Source organism: Microcebus murinus, chromosome 4 (assembly GCF_040939455.1).
Source record: "Microcebus murinus isolate Inina chromosome 4, M.murinus_Inina_mat1.0, whole genome shotgun sequence".
NCBI lineage: Eukaryota > Metazoa > Chordata > Mammalia > Primates > Cheirogaleidae > Microcebus > Microcebus murinus.
This window is the reverse complement of record NC_134107.1, coordinates 18,181,035-18,199,784: the sequence shown is the minus strand read 5'-3', so window position 1 is coordinate 18,199,784 and position 18,750 is coordinate 18,181,035. Positions and strand designations below refer to the sequence as shown.

The window sequence follows — 18,750 nt, the reverse complement described above, 5'->3', positions numbered from 1 at the left end:
CCACACCCAGCTAATTTTTTTTATTATTTTTTGTAGAGACAGGATTTCATTATGTTGCCCAGGCTGGTCTTGAATTCCTTGGCCTCAGGCAATCCTCCCACCTTGGCCTCCCAAATTGTTGAGATGACAGGCATGAACCGCTGCACCCAGCTATATTTTCAGTTTCTCTACCTGAACTTATTCACTGTTAATATACCCAGAAAACCCAATGGTCTGATCTGCTTTGATGCCACTGCCACACAAACTTAGGTCTCAACATCTGTATTTATCTGTGTGTGTGTGTGTGGGGGGGGCTGTACCTTAAAAATGGAGAGAGATGCTTTGTTCACTGAATGCAGGAAAAGATAAATCTCCCCCATAAAAATTGGATTGATCCATAAAGTCAATTACATTTCCAACAAAATTCTAACACAATTTTCTGCAAGTAAGCTGATTCTATTATTTATATAGAAAAGCAAAGGTCTGGAAAGTCAATATCTTTTAAAAGCAGAGTGTTACCTATTGTGTATCAAGATTTACTATAAAACTGTAGTAGTCAGGGAAGTGAGTTATTTATATACGGTTGGAAAAAAATTACTGTAACCAATGTTACAGAAAAAGTTACACATTTACTTAATTTGATATATGACAAACAAGGCATTCGGATCAGATTGAAAAGAGTAACTATTTCAATATTTGCTGTTCACTTAATTGATTATTTAAAAAGTATTAAATTGTATCTTTATTTACACTGTACATACAAATATTTTTAATCTTAGGTTGTAGTTAACAGTGTATTCCTCATATTTTATTTGTTTATAAATTATATAGATAGTATATATTTTACTGAATTTATCACAAACTATTTTAAATATATGATATATCAAAATAAGTTAAAATTTTGTATGTTAGTATGATTTTAAATTAAAATTCACAAATAATTTTAGTATGCTAATAATTCCATAAAATGAAATTTACAACTAAATATTTTTTTCCCATGGGATAATTCTGATATTAGAAAATTTTATTCTCAGAGAACTTGTCAGAGGCTTAAATGACTTACACCCTATGAGCAGGCTCAAGAAATCAATGGGAATAGCACTTCATTTTTCACCTACCCTAAGAATATGGAGACATATTAGCTATTAAATAGTATGAAGTCTTTCAATTGTTATTCAGATCTTATTAACATGAAATTTTATAATTCAGAAAACACTTTAAGTCACTTTGTAAAACCCTGTAAGCCATACATTAGTTTATGTACACATGCTTATAGCAAGTAATTACTAGGTATCTTTCAAGTTCTAGACACAGTGCTGAATGCTAGAACTAGGGCAGTGGACATGATAAAAGCAATAGGTTTAGTTATGTGAGTAACCAGGCTCAGAAAACTTAACATTATGGCCCCAACTCACAGTTCAGGAGCAGAAGAATGAGGAGAGGAATCATATACTTCTCAGTGTGGTGATCTTCTTCTGTAATATTCTACTTTCCCTGGAAAGCCAATCTCCTCCTTCCTTTGAATAATAACTGTTGCCCAAAGTGGTAAGATTCAATGATCTAATACTGTTGCCTGCTATCCTGCCCCGATGATTGCCACTATGGGCTACTGGAGTAACCAAATATGAATAAAAGAGGATCTGGAGTTAGAGTTTTCTTGGAGGTACAGATGATAGAGACAGACATTATAACAATGAGAAGAGATGGAGGAGCAAGAAGACAGACAGGCAGCCTAGGTATCAGTGCCTTAACTGTAAAGAATAGGAAGAAATTTGAGCCAAGAATCTAGGATAGCACCTAAGAATTTTAATTAATTGGCAAGAAGGAAGAAAAGCTCTTCTTTTAACTCTTAGCTAATGAGCAACTTCTTCGGTCCATCATCTGTATTTTAGTACTGAATGAGTCTTACGGAGCTTTGCACACTTGCTCAGGTCCAACTGGTCGTCTAGACATGCATCCTTTTTAGTGGAAACCATTATCATTAGCCATATTTGAATTATAGAATCGTGAGACTATGGCAAACAGAGACAACTAACATACGAATATATGGCCCATGGGAAATTTTTCATACTATTGCTGAGAGGCAAAAAGCAGTCATAGCAAAGTGTTCAAATGCAACCTGTAAATTTGATGATGAACCAAGAATGATTCTGATACTATATGTGCAACCTAGCAAAACAGAATTATCTTCATCAACTTACTGTTTTCAGGTCCCCAGCCCAATTTAGTTATTTGCTTGTGAGTAGATTAATTCATATTTCAAGAATCTTAATTGGAAAAAATGAAATCAAATAATAACCCAAGTGCTTATTGGTACATGATTGGTCTATAAAATGTGGTATATGTATACCATGGTGTTCTACACAGTCACAAAAACAATGGTTATCTAGCACCTTTTGTATTACCCTGGATAGAGCTGGAACCCATTCTACCAAGTGAAGTATCCCAAGAATGGAAAAACAAGCTCCACATGTACTCACCATCAAACTGGTATTAATTGATCAAAGCTTATGTGCACATACAATAGTAACATTCATCGGGTGTCAGGTAGGTGCAAGGGGGGAGGTGGGGATGGGTAAGTACATACCTAATGGGTGCGGTGCACATCATCTGGGGGATGGACACACTTGTAGCTCTGACTTGGGTGGGGCAAAGGTAATATATGTAACCTAAACATTTGTACTCCCATAATACGCTGAAATAAAAAAAACTAATAATAAAAAATAAAATTTAATAAATGCTAATGCTATGAAACAAGAAAAATAAAGTTTCTCTGGAGCACAAGAACCAGGTTCTAGACAGAAATAGGTCATTAGGAAAGAATCCATAATCTTATAAAATAAAAGAACCACCCAGGGGCCGGGCGCTGTGGCTCACGCCTGTAATCCTAGCTCTTGGGAGGCCGAGGCGGGCAGATTGCTCAAGGTCAGGAGTTCAAAACCAGCCTGAGCAAGAGTGAGACCCCGTCTCTACTATAAATAGAAAGAAATTAATTGGCCAACTGATATATATATAAAAAATTAGCCGGGCATAGTGGCGCATGCCTGTAGTCCCAGCTACTCGGGAGGCTGAGGCAAAAGGATCACTGGAGCCCAGGAGTTTGAGGTTGCTGTGAGCTAGGCTGACGCCACAGCACTCACTCTAGCCTGGACAACAAAGCGAGATTCTGTCTCAAAAAAAAAAAAAAAAAAAAAAAGAACCACCCAGGGCTTAGAGATCTGCTCATCTAGGCCTCTTAGCTCCACATATTGAAGCTAAGGAACAATTTCGCCTTATGTTTAAGAGTCACAAGGAAAAGCGTGGTTGAACATTCACTTTACTTCTTATAGGTCAGAAAAATTTTAAATGATTAATTAAGTTACTTAAACCTAAATTATTTCCAATTTGTCTTTTTCTTTTGGTAACACTATACACCAAGACATTAGGCAAATGAGAAATACAAAAATGAATATTATTTGAAACTGATAGTGGTGAACAAATCTGCTGGAATACATATAATAAAGAATTATACTGAAATATCATAACAGTGAAAGAAAGAGCTAAGTAAGCATCCTACAGATTTTCTTTCATGCAAATGCATTGTCTGTACAAGTTTGTCCCCAAACTACCTATTTCAACACATCACTATTTAAAATTTGCACATTTTAATGAAGAGAACACATAAATTACTACATACTGAAAACTATTAATAACATACAAAGACATTCCCTCTCCTACCTGTGAAAATACAGGTGTCTTTGTGATGACCCTGAAGGTCAAATCCTAGCCAGTGCTGGATGATTTATTTATACCCACAATATTAACATCAGCATTTATCTCAGGAGGATTCCCAAATGTTTCAAAAGAAGCAATTAGAATTAGAATCCCAGCAGAAAACATCCTCTGAGGGAGAAATGCTAATTGGTGGTGCTGCATTATCTTGAACCAACATACAGGAGAAAAATCCATATTTTATACTACTGGAGTGCAATGTAATTGCTTATTATGAATACTAGTGTGGTACTTCAGACAATACTGAAGACCAAATCTAAAATACCCTGGGGACACGTAACTTCTCATCAAATAGAATTCAGATAATGATCCTCACCATATATAGAACACTACCATATTTCCTACAATGCTTGTCCTTCAACAAGTTCGCACAAGAATATTTACTAAGTACAAAGCTAAATTGTGTTTAACCTGAAAAATAAAAAAAAATAAAAATATATCCCTTCTAAAGGAATTTGCATGTTGCTGGTATGCCTAAGATATGTGAATGAATTATACTAGGTATAAGTAATTAATTTCAAAAAAAATATTAACAAAACCTATGACTGTCACAGATAGGGGAAACTGACAACTACCAAGGACAATGACAGTGCCTGACACAGACAATAATCAGTAAGTATATGTTTAATAAATTAATGACTAACATATTTAACTTTTTGTTTCTATCACGCTTCCCATGTTTAGAAGACTTACCTAAAATAAAGTCCAAAATGGAACTAAGAGCATACTTGCCTCAAAATGTACTTAAGGAATAATATTTGATATTCACAATAACCCAAAGAAATGGATGTCACTAATGCTGTTTTGCAGTTGACAATTAACTGATACTGATAAGTAACTTCTGTACATTTACTCAGCTAACAACAACAACAAAAATAAATAATAAAACTGAAACTCAAATCCAGTTCTGACAACGGTGAGGCCAAACCTTTTCCCACAACCCCCTTCATCTCAATGTGAGGAGAATGTTTTGCTAGTTGGCAAGGAGATGCTCAGAATCCACCTATCAGGTGGCATGAATCTTGGGATGGTTGGTCATGAGAAGGCATTGCACAAGAATGTACTTGCTCCAGTATAAGGTATTTCCTCATCTCAGTAAACGACTGTTGGCTGATTCTCACCAAACCTCTTGCCTGTCTGAGCAATAACGGGGCCCCTTCTGTTTCCTAACACCTCAAATCATGACTCAATCTTTTCTTTCCTCTGTCCCAGACTGCCTAGTTTGTTTCTGTAAAGTTTTTTTTTTAAATTTCATTACACATTGGATGATTTTTCAATTACAACATTGTTATATAAATCAAAGTGAAATGATATTTGCAAAGGTGATGAAAGTGACCAGATGTTTCTCAAATGCTGTGTACAATCATAAATTGATCTCAAGGAAGATGCATTGTTACTGAGATATTTCGCTGAAAAATAGTTACCTTAAATCCATTTAGTGTGGTTCAGCATCCACTTTTGTCTGTTTCAATTCAATTAAAAAAAGACAGATAGTGTGTGAGCATGCCTGTCCAGTGCCAATAAAATTATATTTGCTAATTTTTGGTTAGCCCTCAATGAGCTTGCAGTGATTCATCTAAGATAAAGAGCATGGACATGATTTTACTAAACCAAAATGATCGTCTATTCTCTTGCCTTGAATACATGTTAGAATGGGAGAAGGGAGTATGGAGAAAAATTTGTAATTGGTCATAAACACAGGAAAAGGCAGAAAGAGGGAGGGATTGGCAAATTCTTATTCATTCAAAAAACATTTGTTGAGCATCATTTATTTTTCAGACACTATGCTAAGGTGGTAAACATTTTGTAAAAAAGACTCCTCTTCCTTTGAGAACTTCCCAGATTAGTGGAAGAAACAGACATATGTGCATATAATTATTTTATCATGTTAAAATGCAATACCATAATTGTAAATCTATGGGTGAACCACAATATGTTACCTATAGAACCTAAATGTGTCAGAGAAACTTCGCAGGAAGAGACAATCTTTCACCCAAGTCTTAATTGATGATAAACAAAAATGTTGATGGGAATCTGAAATTGATAGTAGAAAAGCCCATTAGTTGCCCTATAAAATACTTTTTGCTTAATAAAAAAATAATAATTTAACTAACTTGATTAACTAAATTACTAATCCTCACATTCTATCTAACCTGAGGGAATATTGGTCACATGTTAGACAATAGTAACTGAAATGCGGATATGTAAGGAAAACATTGCAATTTGTTTGTCTTGTCAATGATGCCAATGTGTAGCACCATCCAATAAGAAAAGAGATCACATGTCATGCCTCAATGCCTCCTATTATTTCTCTCATTTATTAAGCTCCAGCTACTTGGCCTTTCTTTCTGCTACCCCAATATGTAGGCTATTCCTGAAACTTTGTAGTTGCTGTTGATTCTCTTGGTTACAGATCCCAGAGATCTGCTGATGTTTGCTGCATTCTCATTATTTAGGCTTCAACTCAAATGTCATCTTCTCCACAGTCCTTTTCCATTCATTGAACTTAACACATGAGCATGATCCTCACTTCCAAGTCATTCGTTAGTGTCTCATCCTGCTTCGATGTCACCATCCCACTTGCCAGTACCTGAAATGTTTTATTGTCTGTTTGTTTAGGTAACTGACTATCTGGGTACCCTGCCCTTAATTTAATAAAGGACTGTTTTCTGTCTTGCATATTGTTGAATCTCCAGTTTGTAGCATATTTCCCTATAATTAATATAGAGCATATGAACAAAATGTTTTAAACCGATAATAAGAATCATTATCCCCAAATTATATCTCTTAAATTAGAGATGAATCCAATGAGAGGATATACGACTTCTGAGAAAAAAATGTGTACACTATAGATCACCTATTTTGTTTGACCCTATAAAGAAGAGCTTTGTAGTTTAGTGCGAAGTTTGTAGAAAAGTAGCTACTGTAAAAAAAGAAAAGCAAAACTAGAAACAATTATTAACTCTATGAAAACCAAACAATTTTGCAGGAAGAGAATTATAATGATAGTATTACTCATAATATGAATAATTAATACAAGTATTAGTGATGCTCATAGTATTACTCATAGTATTCTTCAGGCATTACTGATTTTATATCCATAGTAGTTTTAACAATAAGTATTGATTAAAGTAAAAATTAAAATGTCATTCCATTGTGAAAATGAAGAAAAGGAAGTGTTGGTTGTAGAATAGGAATGAAGAAATTGATGAAAAAAATAACAACACCTTATCTTAATAGAGATAATTATATATAATAATTATAATAAGTAATTTTAGCTAAACACATTGTATATAAAAGCAGAAAAAAGACTAGAAGAACACAAAACAAAATCTCAAATATGATTTCTTCAAGGGTTGTGATGTTCACTTTCTATTTTACATACTTTAGCCAATTTGAATTTGAATAATTATTAATAATATTGTTAGCAATCAGAAGAGGCTATTTTGTGCTGTGGAAATAAGCAAACTCAACAATTCCTAATAGCTTATCAAAATAAAATATATGTATCAGCCATTCTACATTTCCATTGTGAGTTGGCTGAGGACTCTGTTCCTTTTCACCTGAGCAGCCATCATCTTAGTTCTTGCTGGCCAACAAAGGGAAAAATTAATACCCATTTAATAGTGCTCTCATAAGCAATTAAATACTCAACAGACATATCTGAATTCTAATCTTGTTTTTCTTGTATAGCCATATGCTCTCAAATAAATCCAAGAGATAGAAGTGTAAAGCCATCCTATGCACAAAAGACAAAGAACAAAAAATATCTGGCCAACAAGATGATTGTTTAGTTAATGACAAATACTAACACAAAAACATTTTAATTAAACTTTTAAGTGCTTGGAATTTAGAAAATAATTAAAGTTTTAAAAACTGCAGTGTTCTCTGTTAATGTACCATATTTCTCATTTCACCATCAATTCTGTCCTACAACATAAGAAAAATGTCTAGAAATGCTTTGTAACCAAAATAACAGTGATTTTTTTAAGGAAAATTATTTTTTCTGTGATAGCACTTTGGTTAATGCTTCTTTTACATCTTTATTTCTAAGGCTATAAATCATGGGGTTCAACATAGGGATTACCGTGGTATAAAATACAGCAACCATTTTTCCCTGCTCCACAGATTCACTTGAGGGGGGTCTGAGGTACATGAAAAAAAGTGTTGCATAGAATATAGTGACAGCTGTAAGATGAGAGCTACAGGTAGAGAAAGCTTTGCATCTGCCTTCTGTGGAGCGGATCCTCAAGATAGCAGAAAAAATATAAAGGTAGGAAATAAGTATGATGAAGAGAGAAAATGAGAGGTTGCATCCAGCCACAACAAACATTGATGTTTCCTTGTTGTAGGTGTCAGAACAAGCCAGCTTAATCAGAGGTGGGTCAGCACAGTAGAAGTGGTTAATTTTCTTGGGGCCACAGAAGACTAAGTTGTAGGTCCACATGGTCTCCATCAAGCCAGTGAACGCTCCATACACATAAGGCACCGTGATGAGGGATGTGCACACACTCTTGGACATTTTGCTGCCATAAAGCAGAGGGTTGCAGATGGCCATGTACCGATCAAAGGCCATCACTGCCAGGATGTACATCTCCACATGGACCAAGGCAATGAAAAGGTAACACTGCACCAGGCAAGCAGGATAGGAAATGGTTTTCTTCTCTGAAAGGAAAATCTCGAGCATCTTTGGGGTCACGTTGGAAGAGAAGCACAGATCCACAAAGGATAAGTGGCTCAGGAAAAAGTACATGGGTGTGTGGAGCCGGGCATTGACCTGGATGAGGACAATCATGCCAAGGTTGCCAGCCACAGTGAGCATGTAAACTGCCAGAAACAGCACAAAGAAGAAAATCTGTAATTCCATGCGATTCGTCAATCCCAGGAGAATGAATTCAGTCACTGAGGTGAAGTTTCTTCTCATAATTTCCTTCAATGGGAGAAGCAAACTTTATATTGGATTAGAGTAAAATGAAAAAAAAAAAATTATTATCATTACAGCAATGATCTTGTTACTAAGTCCTTCCTCCTTTTGTCAGCAGTTATTTTACTCCATTTCTACTGATCTTCATGGTTGGTAAATTCAGTAACAGCCAAGCATTGGAACACAGGGTTCCAAGTAGCTTTCTCCCTTTGTGATTCAGCCCTCTATGTTTTCCTGTTTTCTTTCTCTCCTCTTCCTTTCCATGCCCTTCTAATCGAGGTTTCATTCCTTTTTTTTTTCTTCATCACTTTCTCCTCATCTTCCTCTATTCCTGCCTTTTATTTGAGAAATGTGCTTTACAGGTTTACTTGCCCCAAAATATGATCTTTAAGACTGAACAATTCCTTTACCCTGATTATAGTGGCAACAAAGAATGGGTTTAGAGAGAGATAAGTACAAGATATCAAAGGATGATATTTGTCCAAATGACTTTGTGTTATATTTGAAGTTTTCACCAATCCAGTTTCCTACTGGGAAAGGCTGAGTAATCAAGCTGGGTTGCTTTCCAACCCCACCAAGAAATGTCTGTTTTTGTTTTTGTTTTTAAATGTATATACATTTGCAGTTAGAGAATTTCCCAGCTTTTACATTCTGCATTCATTAACACCTTATTAGAATTTTTCTGGAGGAAATTTCCCATTGCTTGGAGTTGAGGCTGATGGAAATTCTCTGCTCTCAGTCTCCTATTTCTGGTTTCCACGGAGGGCCCAGATCCTTGGTTCTGATAGGACTAGACATGGATCAGAAGCTTGCCCCTGGTTATCTTAAGTCAGTCAGGCATTCAAGGTGGACAAAATATTTTTTCATCAAATTGATTACAGTGAGGCTGGAAGGTCAGACCAATTCTGCAAAGGAACAGTGGCCCTGTGTGGTTTGATCTGCTCAGGCTCCAGACCTTCCTAGGTTGCTATCTGTTCTCTAAGCCTGGTCTTCTAACCTGCACATTGACATGGGAGACCACGATAGCTTTCCAGAATGTTCCTTTTTGTATAGAATGGCCAGAACTGTCTTCTGTTGTTTGCAACAAAGAAAAAAACGGATAAAACTGATATTAACTAAAATGTGCATTTCTGTTTTTCTATGTGGAGACCATTTATATTCACAAGAACATCCTATAGAAGGCTATTCTTTGACTATGAATATCTGAAACGAAGGTTTAATTTATGATTTATACAACATCAGGTAAAATATGTGTCTTCTTCTATTCAACCATAGTAGTGATGTACCCTTGTTCATTCTTATATATTAAGCTCCCTTCACTTTTAACCTATATTTCCTTGTTTACTGCTCTTTTTAAGATAAAATTTATAAACAGTGAAATTCACATATTTTTTTAAAATTTTTATTCTTTTTCTTTTTTTTTAATTTCAGCATATTATGAGGGTACAAAGGTTAAGGTTACATTCATTACCCTTGCCTTCCGTCCCCCCTCAAGTCAAAGCTTCAAGCGTGTTCATACCCTAGACAGTGTGCATCATACTCACTATGTATGTATATACCCATCCCCTCTTCCCCCCTCCCACCTGCTCCACACCCGACAAATGTTTGTTTTTCTTTTTTTCTTAACATTTTGGTTACATTTTCTATCTTTGCCTCTCCCTAGCAAGGGTTAGAGGTATGCCGTTCCCCTCCACAATGTTCACCACATCTCTCAGATGTGGGACTACCCCTCCAACCCCCGAATCCCTGGTGAACACCACCACCCTTTGAGCACCATAGTGTTAATCAGTCAGTACCAATTTGATGGCGAGTATATGTGGAGCCCATTATTGTGATCTTGTGTCACCTCACTTTGGATAATGGTCTTAAGCTCAATCCAGAATAATATAAGCAGTGCTAGCTCACTGTAGTTTCTTAGAAGTGAGTAATATTCCATTGTAAACATATACCAAATTTTACTAATCTACTCATGAATTAATGGACATTTGGGTTGTTTCCACGTCCTTGCAATAGTGAATTGTGCTGCCATAAACATTCAGGTGCAGATGTTTTTATAATAGAATATCTTAGGCTCTTTTGGGTACTGGGGAGACAGGAACACTCTTATACTGCTGGTGGACTGCAAATTAGTGCCACCTTTGTGTAAAAGAATTTGGAGATATCTTAAAGAGCTAAAAATAGAAATACCATTCAACCCAGCAATAGCATTATTAGACATCTACCAAGTGAAATTCACGTATTTTAAGTACACATGATTATGTGTCTGATAAATGCATACACCCATGTAACTTACAATTGGACAGTCTTCATTTTTAAGACAAGACCAAACAAACAGATTAATACCTCAATAAAGCTACAATAGTCTTATCATAAAATCACTTCATAGGATCTGCAGTTAGATATTTCTGAGATGCTGTTCTACTCTTTGGACACTTTCCTTACTCTGAGTTTCTGTTTTATCACTCGTTTATTTATTTAACAGACATCATAGTATTTCAAATATGCCAAACAAACAAATAGTGTTTCTCATATGCCAAGCTCTAATCTAATTGTTTTATAAATATCAACTCATTTGACCCGTAAACCAAATCTATGGTATTCTGCCTATAATAGATATGGATAATAACATTTCTCTCAAGTTTAATACATAAAGGACTTCTTTATGAACAGTAAAGTGTACTGATAAAAAATATGTGCTTGGCAGGCCACTGTTAAATTCACATTCTGACATCCACACTTCTAATCTGAGTCATCTGGGTCATATTTCTTAATAATTCTAGGCTAAAATTTTTTTCTATTGATAAATGGTATTAATAAATTCACAGGGCTATTTTGAGAATTACACAAAATAGAGCATGAAATATGCATAGCACTGTGCCTACTACATGACAAGTCCTCAATAAATATTAGCTATCAGTTCTATTGAGTGAAGGATCCCAGCACATGCCACTCAATATAGTTCATTCCCTTATCTTCCATCCTCATTACTCACTCACTCACTTTTATAAGTAAAAGTTATTTAAATATTAATACTAAATATCTATCTTTTCTGGCAACTGACATTTTCCTTTTCACCTAGTCATTTAATCATCACAATCATAAATCTAATTCTGATAATACTTATGATTGTAGAAACAAATAGTGTTTTCAGGATTATGAACACAAGCAGAAAAATGAAACCTACTTACCTATGGGTGAAGAGCTGTCCTTACCAAAATTATCGATGGCTTTTCTGGTGAATAATGCAGGAAGAATTTGTAATATTTGTATGTTGGCTGCATTTCCCTAAGGTATTTCGCAAATGTGCCAAGATGAAGCAATTCCTTTGTTAATTTTTTTTCCACTGAATGATTTCCCCAGAGAAGTAACAATAGGCACAGTGAAGATTTAACGTGGGAGCCAACCCCAGTCTAGTGCTTCTCTGCCTTAAGTTCAGTCTCAATATTTTTCTTCTTACGTTGGGAAGTCCACAGAATAATACTGACATCTGCAATGTATTCTCATACTGCCTTAGATTTACCGCGTTACTTTCAGTTTAATCCACTTTTCTGATACAGTTTCTTCCACACCATTGCCACATCTTTGTGTCAAACCTCTATTAGCATTTTATCTTTTTCATTTTGTATTATGGGCTGAATCGTGTCTCCATCTCCAAAATTTATATGTTGAAGTTGTAACCCCAAGTACTGCAGAGCATGACTGTATGTGACGGCAGGGTATCCAAAGAGGAAATTAAAGTAAATTGAGGTCATATGAGGGGGCCCTAATCCAATATGACTTGCGTCCTTAACAAAGAGGAAATCAGGACACAGGCAGACACAGAGGAAACACCATGGGAAGACACAGGGAAAAGATGGTTATCTATAAGCCGAGGAGAGAGACCTCAGGGTAAAACCAACCTTGCCCACACCTTGATATTGAACTTCTAGCCTCTAGAATTGTGAGGACATAAATTTTCATGTGGAAGCCACCCTGTCTATGATACTTTATTATGGCAGCCCCAGCAAACCAATACACTTGGTTTGCATACTTATGGATAAACAGAATGATTTGATATTGGAATGAAGCTTTGCTTACCTAAGACTAGTATGATTTTTATTAATTTCAAGTAACCTGTATATTGGAGTTCAATATACACATAGAAAATGTGCAAGGAATGTAAATGTACAACTTCATGAATTTTTAGAAAGTAAACAGATTTGTTTAACCATCCTCTAAATGATGAAGTAGAATATTGCCATTTCTGCACCAGCCCTTTCTATGCCCTTCTCTAGTCACTACCCTTCAACTTAACTATACCCCTACTTTTAACACTATAGTTAGTTGTGTCCATTTTTGAATTTTATATGGTAGGTATCATGCAGTGCCTGTTCTATTATGTCTATTCTTTAAATAAACACCACATTGTGATTTTCATTCACAATATTGAAAGTGACAAGTATGGCAAGATTTCCTTCATTTACATTGTTGTGCAGTAAATATGCTAACATTTATATTAGGTTATTAAGTATGAAGTGTCCAATTTCCTTAGATTTGACACTTGACATCTCTGACATTTCACTCTCACACTTCTGGTTAGATATCTGTTGTGAAGGTACCTCCTCAGTCTTTCAAATACACATTTTGGCTTGTGATTATCTTTCAGATTTTTTTTAGAGCAATTTTTGTGAAACCATGGATAAGCCCAGAATTTGTGTTATTGTCAAATATGAGTTCCATTGTGGAACTAATGCAGCATTTGGAAGGTCTGTGACACACACACACACACACACACACACACAGAAACACACACACACACACAGAAACACACGGAATAAGATTTTATTCTGGCAGTTGTTTGAGCACTTTATGAGCACTTATTGTTTTATGGCTTCTGTTATTTCTATTAAGAAGTCAACTGATAGTCTTAGCATTGCTCTTTTGACATAATGTGTTTTTCTCCCCTCCAGTTTACTTTGAGATTTTACTACTGTTTTGTAAGTTAAGCAGTATGACTATGATATGACTAGAGAACTCATTTTTGTGTCCTGTTTAGGGTTCTTAGAGTTTTTTCAATCTCCATGTACAGATGTCTTTCCTTAGTTTTGAAAATGCTTTTGACATTTTCTCTTCAAATATTGCTTTGGCCTATTCTTTCTCTTTTTTCTGTCTGGAAATCTGGCCATATTTATGTTAAACCTTATTACCATGTCTTCATTTCTCTAGTGTTTTTTCCAGGATTTTCTATTCATTTTTTTTCTCTCTGTGCTTTAGAGCTGCTCCTAGAGCTGCAGGGATCCCCAACCTGCCTCACAGCAGTTGATGAGCAGCAGAGAGCAAGCCAAGCTTCATCTGTATTTGCAGCCACTCCCCATCACTCACATCTCTGCATAAGCCCCGCCTCCTGTCAGATCAGCAGTGGCATTAGATTCTCATAGGAGTGTGAACCCTACTGTAAACCTCACATGGGAGGGATCCAGGCTGCACGCTCCTTAGGAAAATCTAATGCCTGATGATCTGAGGTGGAGCTGAGGCAGTGATGCTAGCGCTGGGGAGCAGCTGCAAATACAGATTATCATTAGCAGAGAGATTTGACTGCACAATAAATGTAATGTGCTTGAATCATCCTGAAACCATCCCCACTCTCCCCCGTCCGTGGAAAAATTGTCTTCCATGAAACTAATCCCTGGTGCCAAAAGGGTTGAGGACCACTGATTCAGTGTATTTTCTTCTGATCTATCATCCAGTTCATTCAGTTCATTAATCCTGTTTTCAGCTCTTAAACATAAATAAAGAACATAATTTCTGGTGTTTAATTTGTCAATTTTAGAATTTCCATTGGTTATTTTAATAGATTCATATACTATGGTGAAATTTCTCATCTTTGTCACTTATTCTGTCCGTTTTTTCCTGGGATTTCTAGAATGTGTTAATGATAATTATTTTTAAGTCTTTGCCAGATAGCACAAATATCTGAAATAATTTGGTTCTGTTTTCTATTGTTTGACTTTTTTCTGTTATATTGAGCTTTCTCTGTCTATCCCAAATAAGTATTGATTCAACAATAGACATTGTATATATTTTTAAAAAGAGACACTGGATAATGCTACATTGGGTTTTTCTTTTATGAAAACCTCTTTCCAGGCCTACCTTTTTGGTGCTTTTTTCTTCTTGTGCTATTATGGATTGATTGAGCAATATCGCAAGGTATGATAATAAATTAGAGTTAGATGAGCTTATAGTTTTCAGCTCTAGCACTTACTACTCATGTGATCAGCAAAAAGTTCTTTAATTGCTCTTTATCCTAGATTTCCCCAAATATAAATTTAGGGCAATGATATCACATGTCTCATTTATTCTTCTAGCTATTGATATATGTAAAGAACTTTGATTACTGTGTGGCACATAGTCAAGATTATGTAAGTGTTATTTTTTAATCTTCTTTATCCTAAATTTTGCAATATGTATTCTATGTTTAGTCTTTCATTAATAACATCTGACATTTTAACACTCACACTAAGCTTAATAAACTCTTAAGTTAGCCAATTTTTAAAACTATTATTACCTTCTCCTTCTTTATAATGTTATATTTACCAGTAACTCAAAATCAATTCTTCCTTTTGGAATCTATATTATATATATAATATTATATATTATCATTGCTTTATATAGTCAGTGTATATATGTGTGTGTGCATATATACACATATACATACAGATACATATACATAAACACATATTTTCTCTAATTCCAAGAACTTTGTTTTGCTTGTCTTCAATTCTATGTTGATAGTTTCTTCTCAGATTTTAGTTCTTTATTTTAAACTTCATAGTCTCATAGTTTTAATGGTCACCATTATTTTAAGTAGAAATGTATTTATTTTATAATGTGCATTAATTAATTCCAATATCTGAAATTCAGTGTATCCACTGAATTTTTTTATTTTTTATTTATTTTTATTTATTAAAATAAATATTTTATTTATTTATTTATATTTATTTGTTTATTTTTTTAAAAAAATCCACTGTTTTTTATTTCTTATTTTCCTTTAAAAAAATGCATGTGAATCATGACTGTATCTGCAGAAATCCTTTGACGTCTGGGTGGTTGATAGCTCATTCTTCTGACTTGTATTTGTATTTGCTTATTCCAGTGCTGTGAAGCTTCTTCCAACCTGAGTCACTTTATATTTGTTATTAGGTTTGAGATTTGCTAGCCCATGAAAGCAGTATAAATGTAAACCCAATTTGCATGAGTATTAACATATTGTCATGAATTCTTAAATAACTTTTTCCTCTTCCATGAGTTAAAGCCAAGAAAAACTAGCTTCATTTTGTTGTTGTTGTTGTTGTTGTTGTTACTGACTCTGTACTTCTGTAGAGGTTGTAGCCCTTCAACAATCCTAATTTCATGAGAGCATCTCTGTTCTAAGTTCCCATCTTATAAGCATTCATACTCCATGTAGGTGATTATCTCTGAGGTTCTAAATTACCTTTGAGGAAGTAGTAAGCCTCTATGCCCACAAAACACATATCTGCAAGATTGAAAGACAGTGATTCTCTGCAAATATGAGGTGACATTATTATTAAAACTGTGTTTAGACCAGGCGTAGGTGGGTAATACTTGTAATCTCAGAACTTTGGGAGGCTTGGGTATGGCGGTCACTTGAGCCCAGGATTTGGAGTTTGCAGTGAGCTATGATCAAGTCACAACACTCCAGCCTGGGAAACATAACAAAACTTCGTCTCTTAAGAATAAAGCAAAACAAAACAAAACAAAGCTATATTTTGCATGTTATGCGTTGATATAGTGGTTTTAGACAGACATTGAACATGTGATTAATTAACCATGTATCTCCTTGGACAGACTTCTAGGTAACATTCAGTTTAGAAACCTATTGGAAATTATCTTTTCTTCTAAGGAGGCAAGCAAGAAGCCAGGTATGGGCCATGGCAAAATAAGTGTGCTTCACTGTGGACCAGTCATTGTTATGTTTTAGACTAGAGATGGTGGCAACACAGGAAAGGGCTAGAGCTGAGCTGACAAGCAAATGTACAAAGGAAGAAGCTTGCATTTTCATGTCAGATACATTAAAATGGAATGCTGGTTTTCTCTGGTAAAGGAGGCAAAAGTAATCAGAGATTAGTAGCAATGATTTTTTCAAAGCTTATTGTATGTTTAAGTAAATAATTACTATTAAGAGGCAGTCTAAAAGTAGATGACTAGCTCCTTCCAAACAGAATGTCTGGTTCTGGTGTTATTGGTTGTATTTCCCAAAGTTTGAATTGACTTTTTTTGCACACATTAGATCCTCACTATAGAAGTTCCTATTTTTGATCTGGGTGAGCAAAACTGTCTCTTGGAGAATTAAAAATCCCTATAAATTGATGCAGATAAGCAGATTCCCTTTATTGAAACTACTCTATGGAAAGTTCTCCATCCATTCAAGAAAAGGGTACAGATTTGGATAAATTCATATCAATTGAACTCTGACAAAAAAAAGTAAGCTATAGAAAATAAAAACACTTAACAAAAATTAGTAATGACATTTATTTAGAAAACAATTTCATTTTGAACATTTCTTTGAATAAAGCCTCTTTCACATCCTTGTTTCTCAAACTGTAGATCATGGGATTAAACATGGGGATCACTGTGGTATAAAATACAGCAACCATTTTTCCCTGCTCCACAGATTCCTTTGAGGGGGGCCTGAGATACATGAAAAAAAGTGTTGCATAGAATATAGTGACAGCTGTAAGATGGGAACCACAGGTAGAGAAAGCTTTGCGTCTGCCTTCTGTGGAGCGGATCCTCAAGATAGCAGAAAAAATATAAAGGTAGGAAATAAGTATGATGAAGAGAGAAAATGAGAGGTTGCATCCAGCCACAACAAACATTGATGTTTCCTTGTTGTAGGTGTCAGAACAAGCCAGCTTAATCAGAGGTGGGTCAGCACAGTAGAAGTGGTTAATTTTGTTGGGGCCACAGAAGGCTAGGTTGTAGGTCCACATGGTCTCCATCAAGCCAGTGAGCGCTCCATACACATAAGGCACCGTGATGAGGGATGTGCACACACTCTTGGACATTTTGCTGCCATAAAGCAGAGGGTTGCAGATGGCCATGTACCGATCAAAGGCCATCACTGCCAGGATGTACATCTCCACATGGACCAAGGCAATGAAAAGGTAACACTGCACCAGGCAAGCAGGATAGGAAATGGTTTTCTTCTCTGAAAGGAAAATCTCGAGCATCTTTGGGGTCACGTTGGAAGAGAAGCACAGATCCACAAAGGATAAGTGGCTCAGGAAAAAGTACATGGGTGTGTGGAGGCGGGCATTGACCTGGATGAGGACAATCATGCCAAGGTTCCCGGCCACAGTGACCATGTAAACTGCCAGAAACAGCACGAAGAAGAGAATCTGCAATTCCATGCGATTCGTCAATCCCAGGAGAATGAATTCAGTCACTGAGGTGAAGTTTCTTCTCATAATTTCATTCTAAGGGTAAAGAAAACTGGATCATGTGGATGAGAGCAAGTATTTACAAAACACAGAAAAACAAATGAATAAGTTGGAGCTCCTGATATCTTGGCATAGCTGAACTGCACTCCCACCTTGGAGTTTTATATAAATGAGAAACAAATGTCTAATTTGTTTAGTAACTATTATGTTTTTTTTTCCCCACAAGAATTGAACCTATTATCTAACTGATACAAACTTTCAAGATAATTGTAACCCTGACTGCTGTATAAGATAAAACTACATAAAGTGATCATTATAAGTTAGAATTTAATTAACCATTCAGAGGTTTTATGCAGGGACTATGGTATGACTTAAAAAACTGTAATGATAAAGCTTAGATAATCCTGATTCGGCTTCTTGAGACATTTTAAAATTGTCCTAAACTTTCTTTCCATCCATTCTATGCCATTTAGAAACCCAGAATATTCACAAATACACAAACACACTGACACATGGTATTGCAATTGTATGGAAAGCAGAATAAAGATAGATAGTTATTGCAAGAAAGAATAAAAATTTAAATTTAAACGTTACATTTAAACTCACCTTAAAATGTTGTTGAAGGGATATTCCTTG

The 18,750-nt window shown here is 35.4% G+C and overlaps 2 protein-coding genes across 2 annotated transcripts; both read right to left on the bottom strand.

Moving 5' to 3' along the window:
• Positions 1-7,747: 7,747 nt before the first annotated feature.
• Positions 7,748-8,674, bottom strand: LOC105861256 (olfactory receptor 5M8-like). Its single transcript, XM_020286868.2, has one exon. It carries the CDS (start codon positions 8,672-8,674, stop codon positions 7,748-7,750), a length of 927 nt encoding a protein of 308 aa, XP_020142457.1.
• An 8,528-nt stretch (positions 8,675-17,202) lies between these two features.
• Positions 17,203-18,141, bottom strand: LOC105861287 (olfactory receptor 5M8). Its single transcript, XM_012746674.3, has one exon. The coding sequence runs from the start codon at positions 18,139-18,141 to the stop codon at positions 17,203-17,205; it is 939 nt and encodes a 312-aa protein (XP_012602128.2).
• Positions 18,142-18,750: the final 609 nt, after the last annotated feature.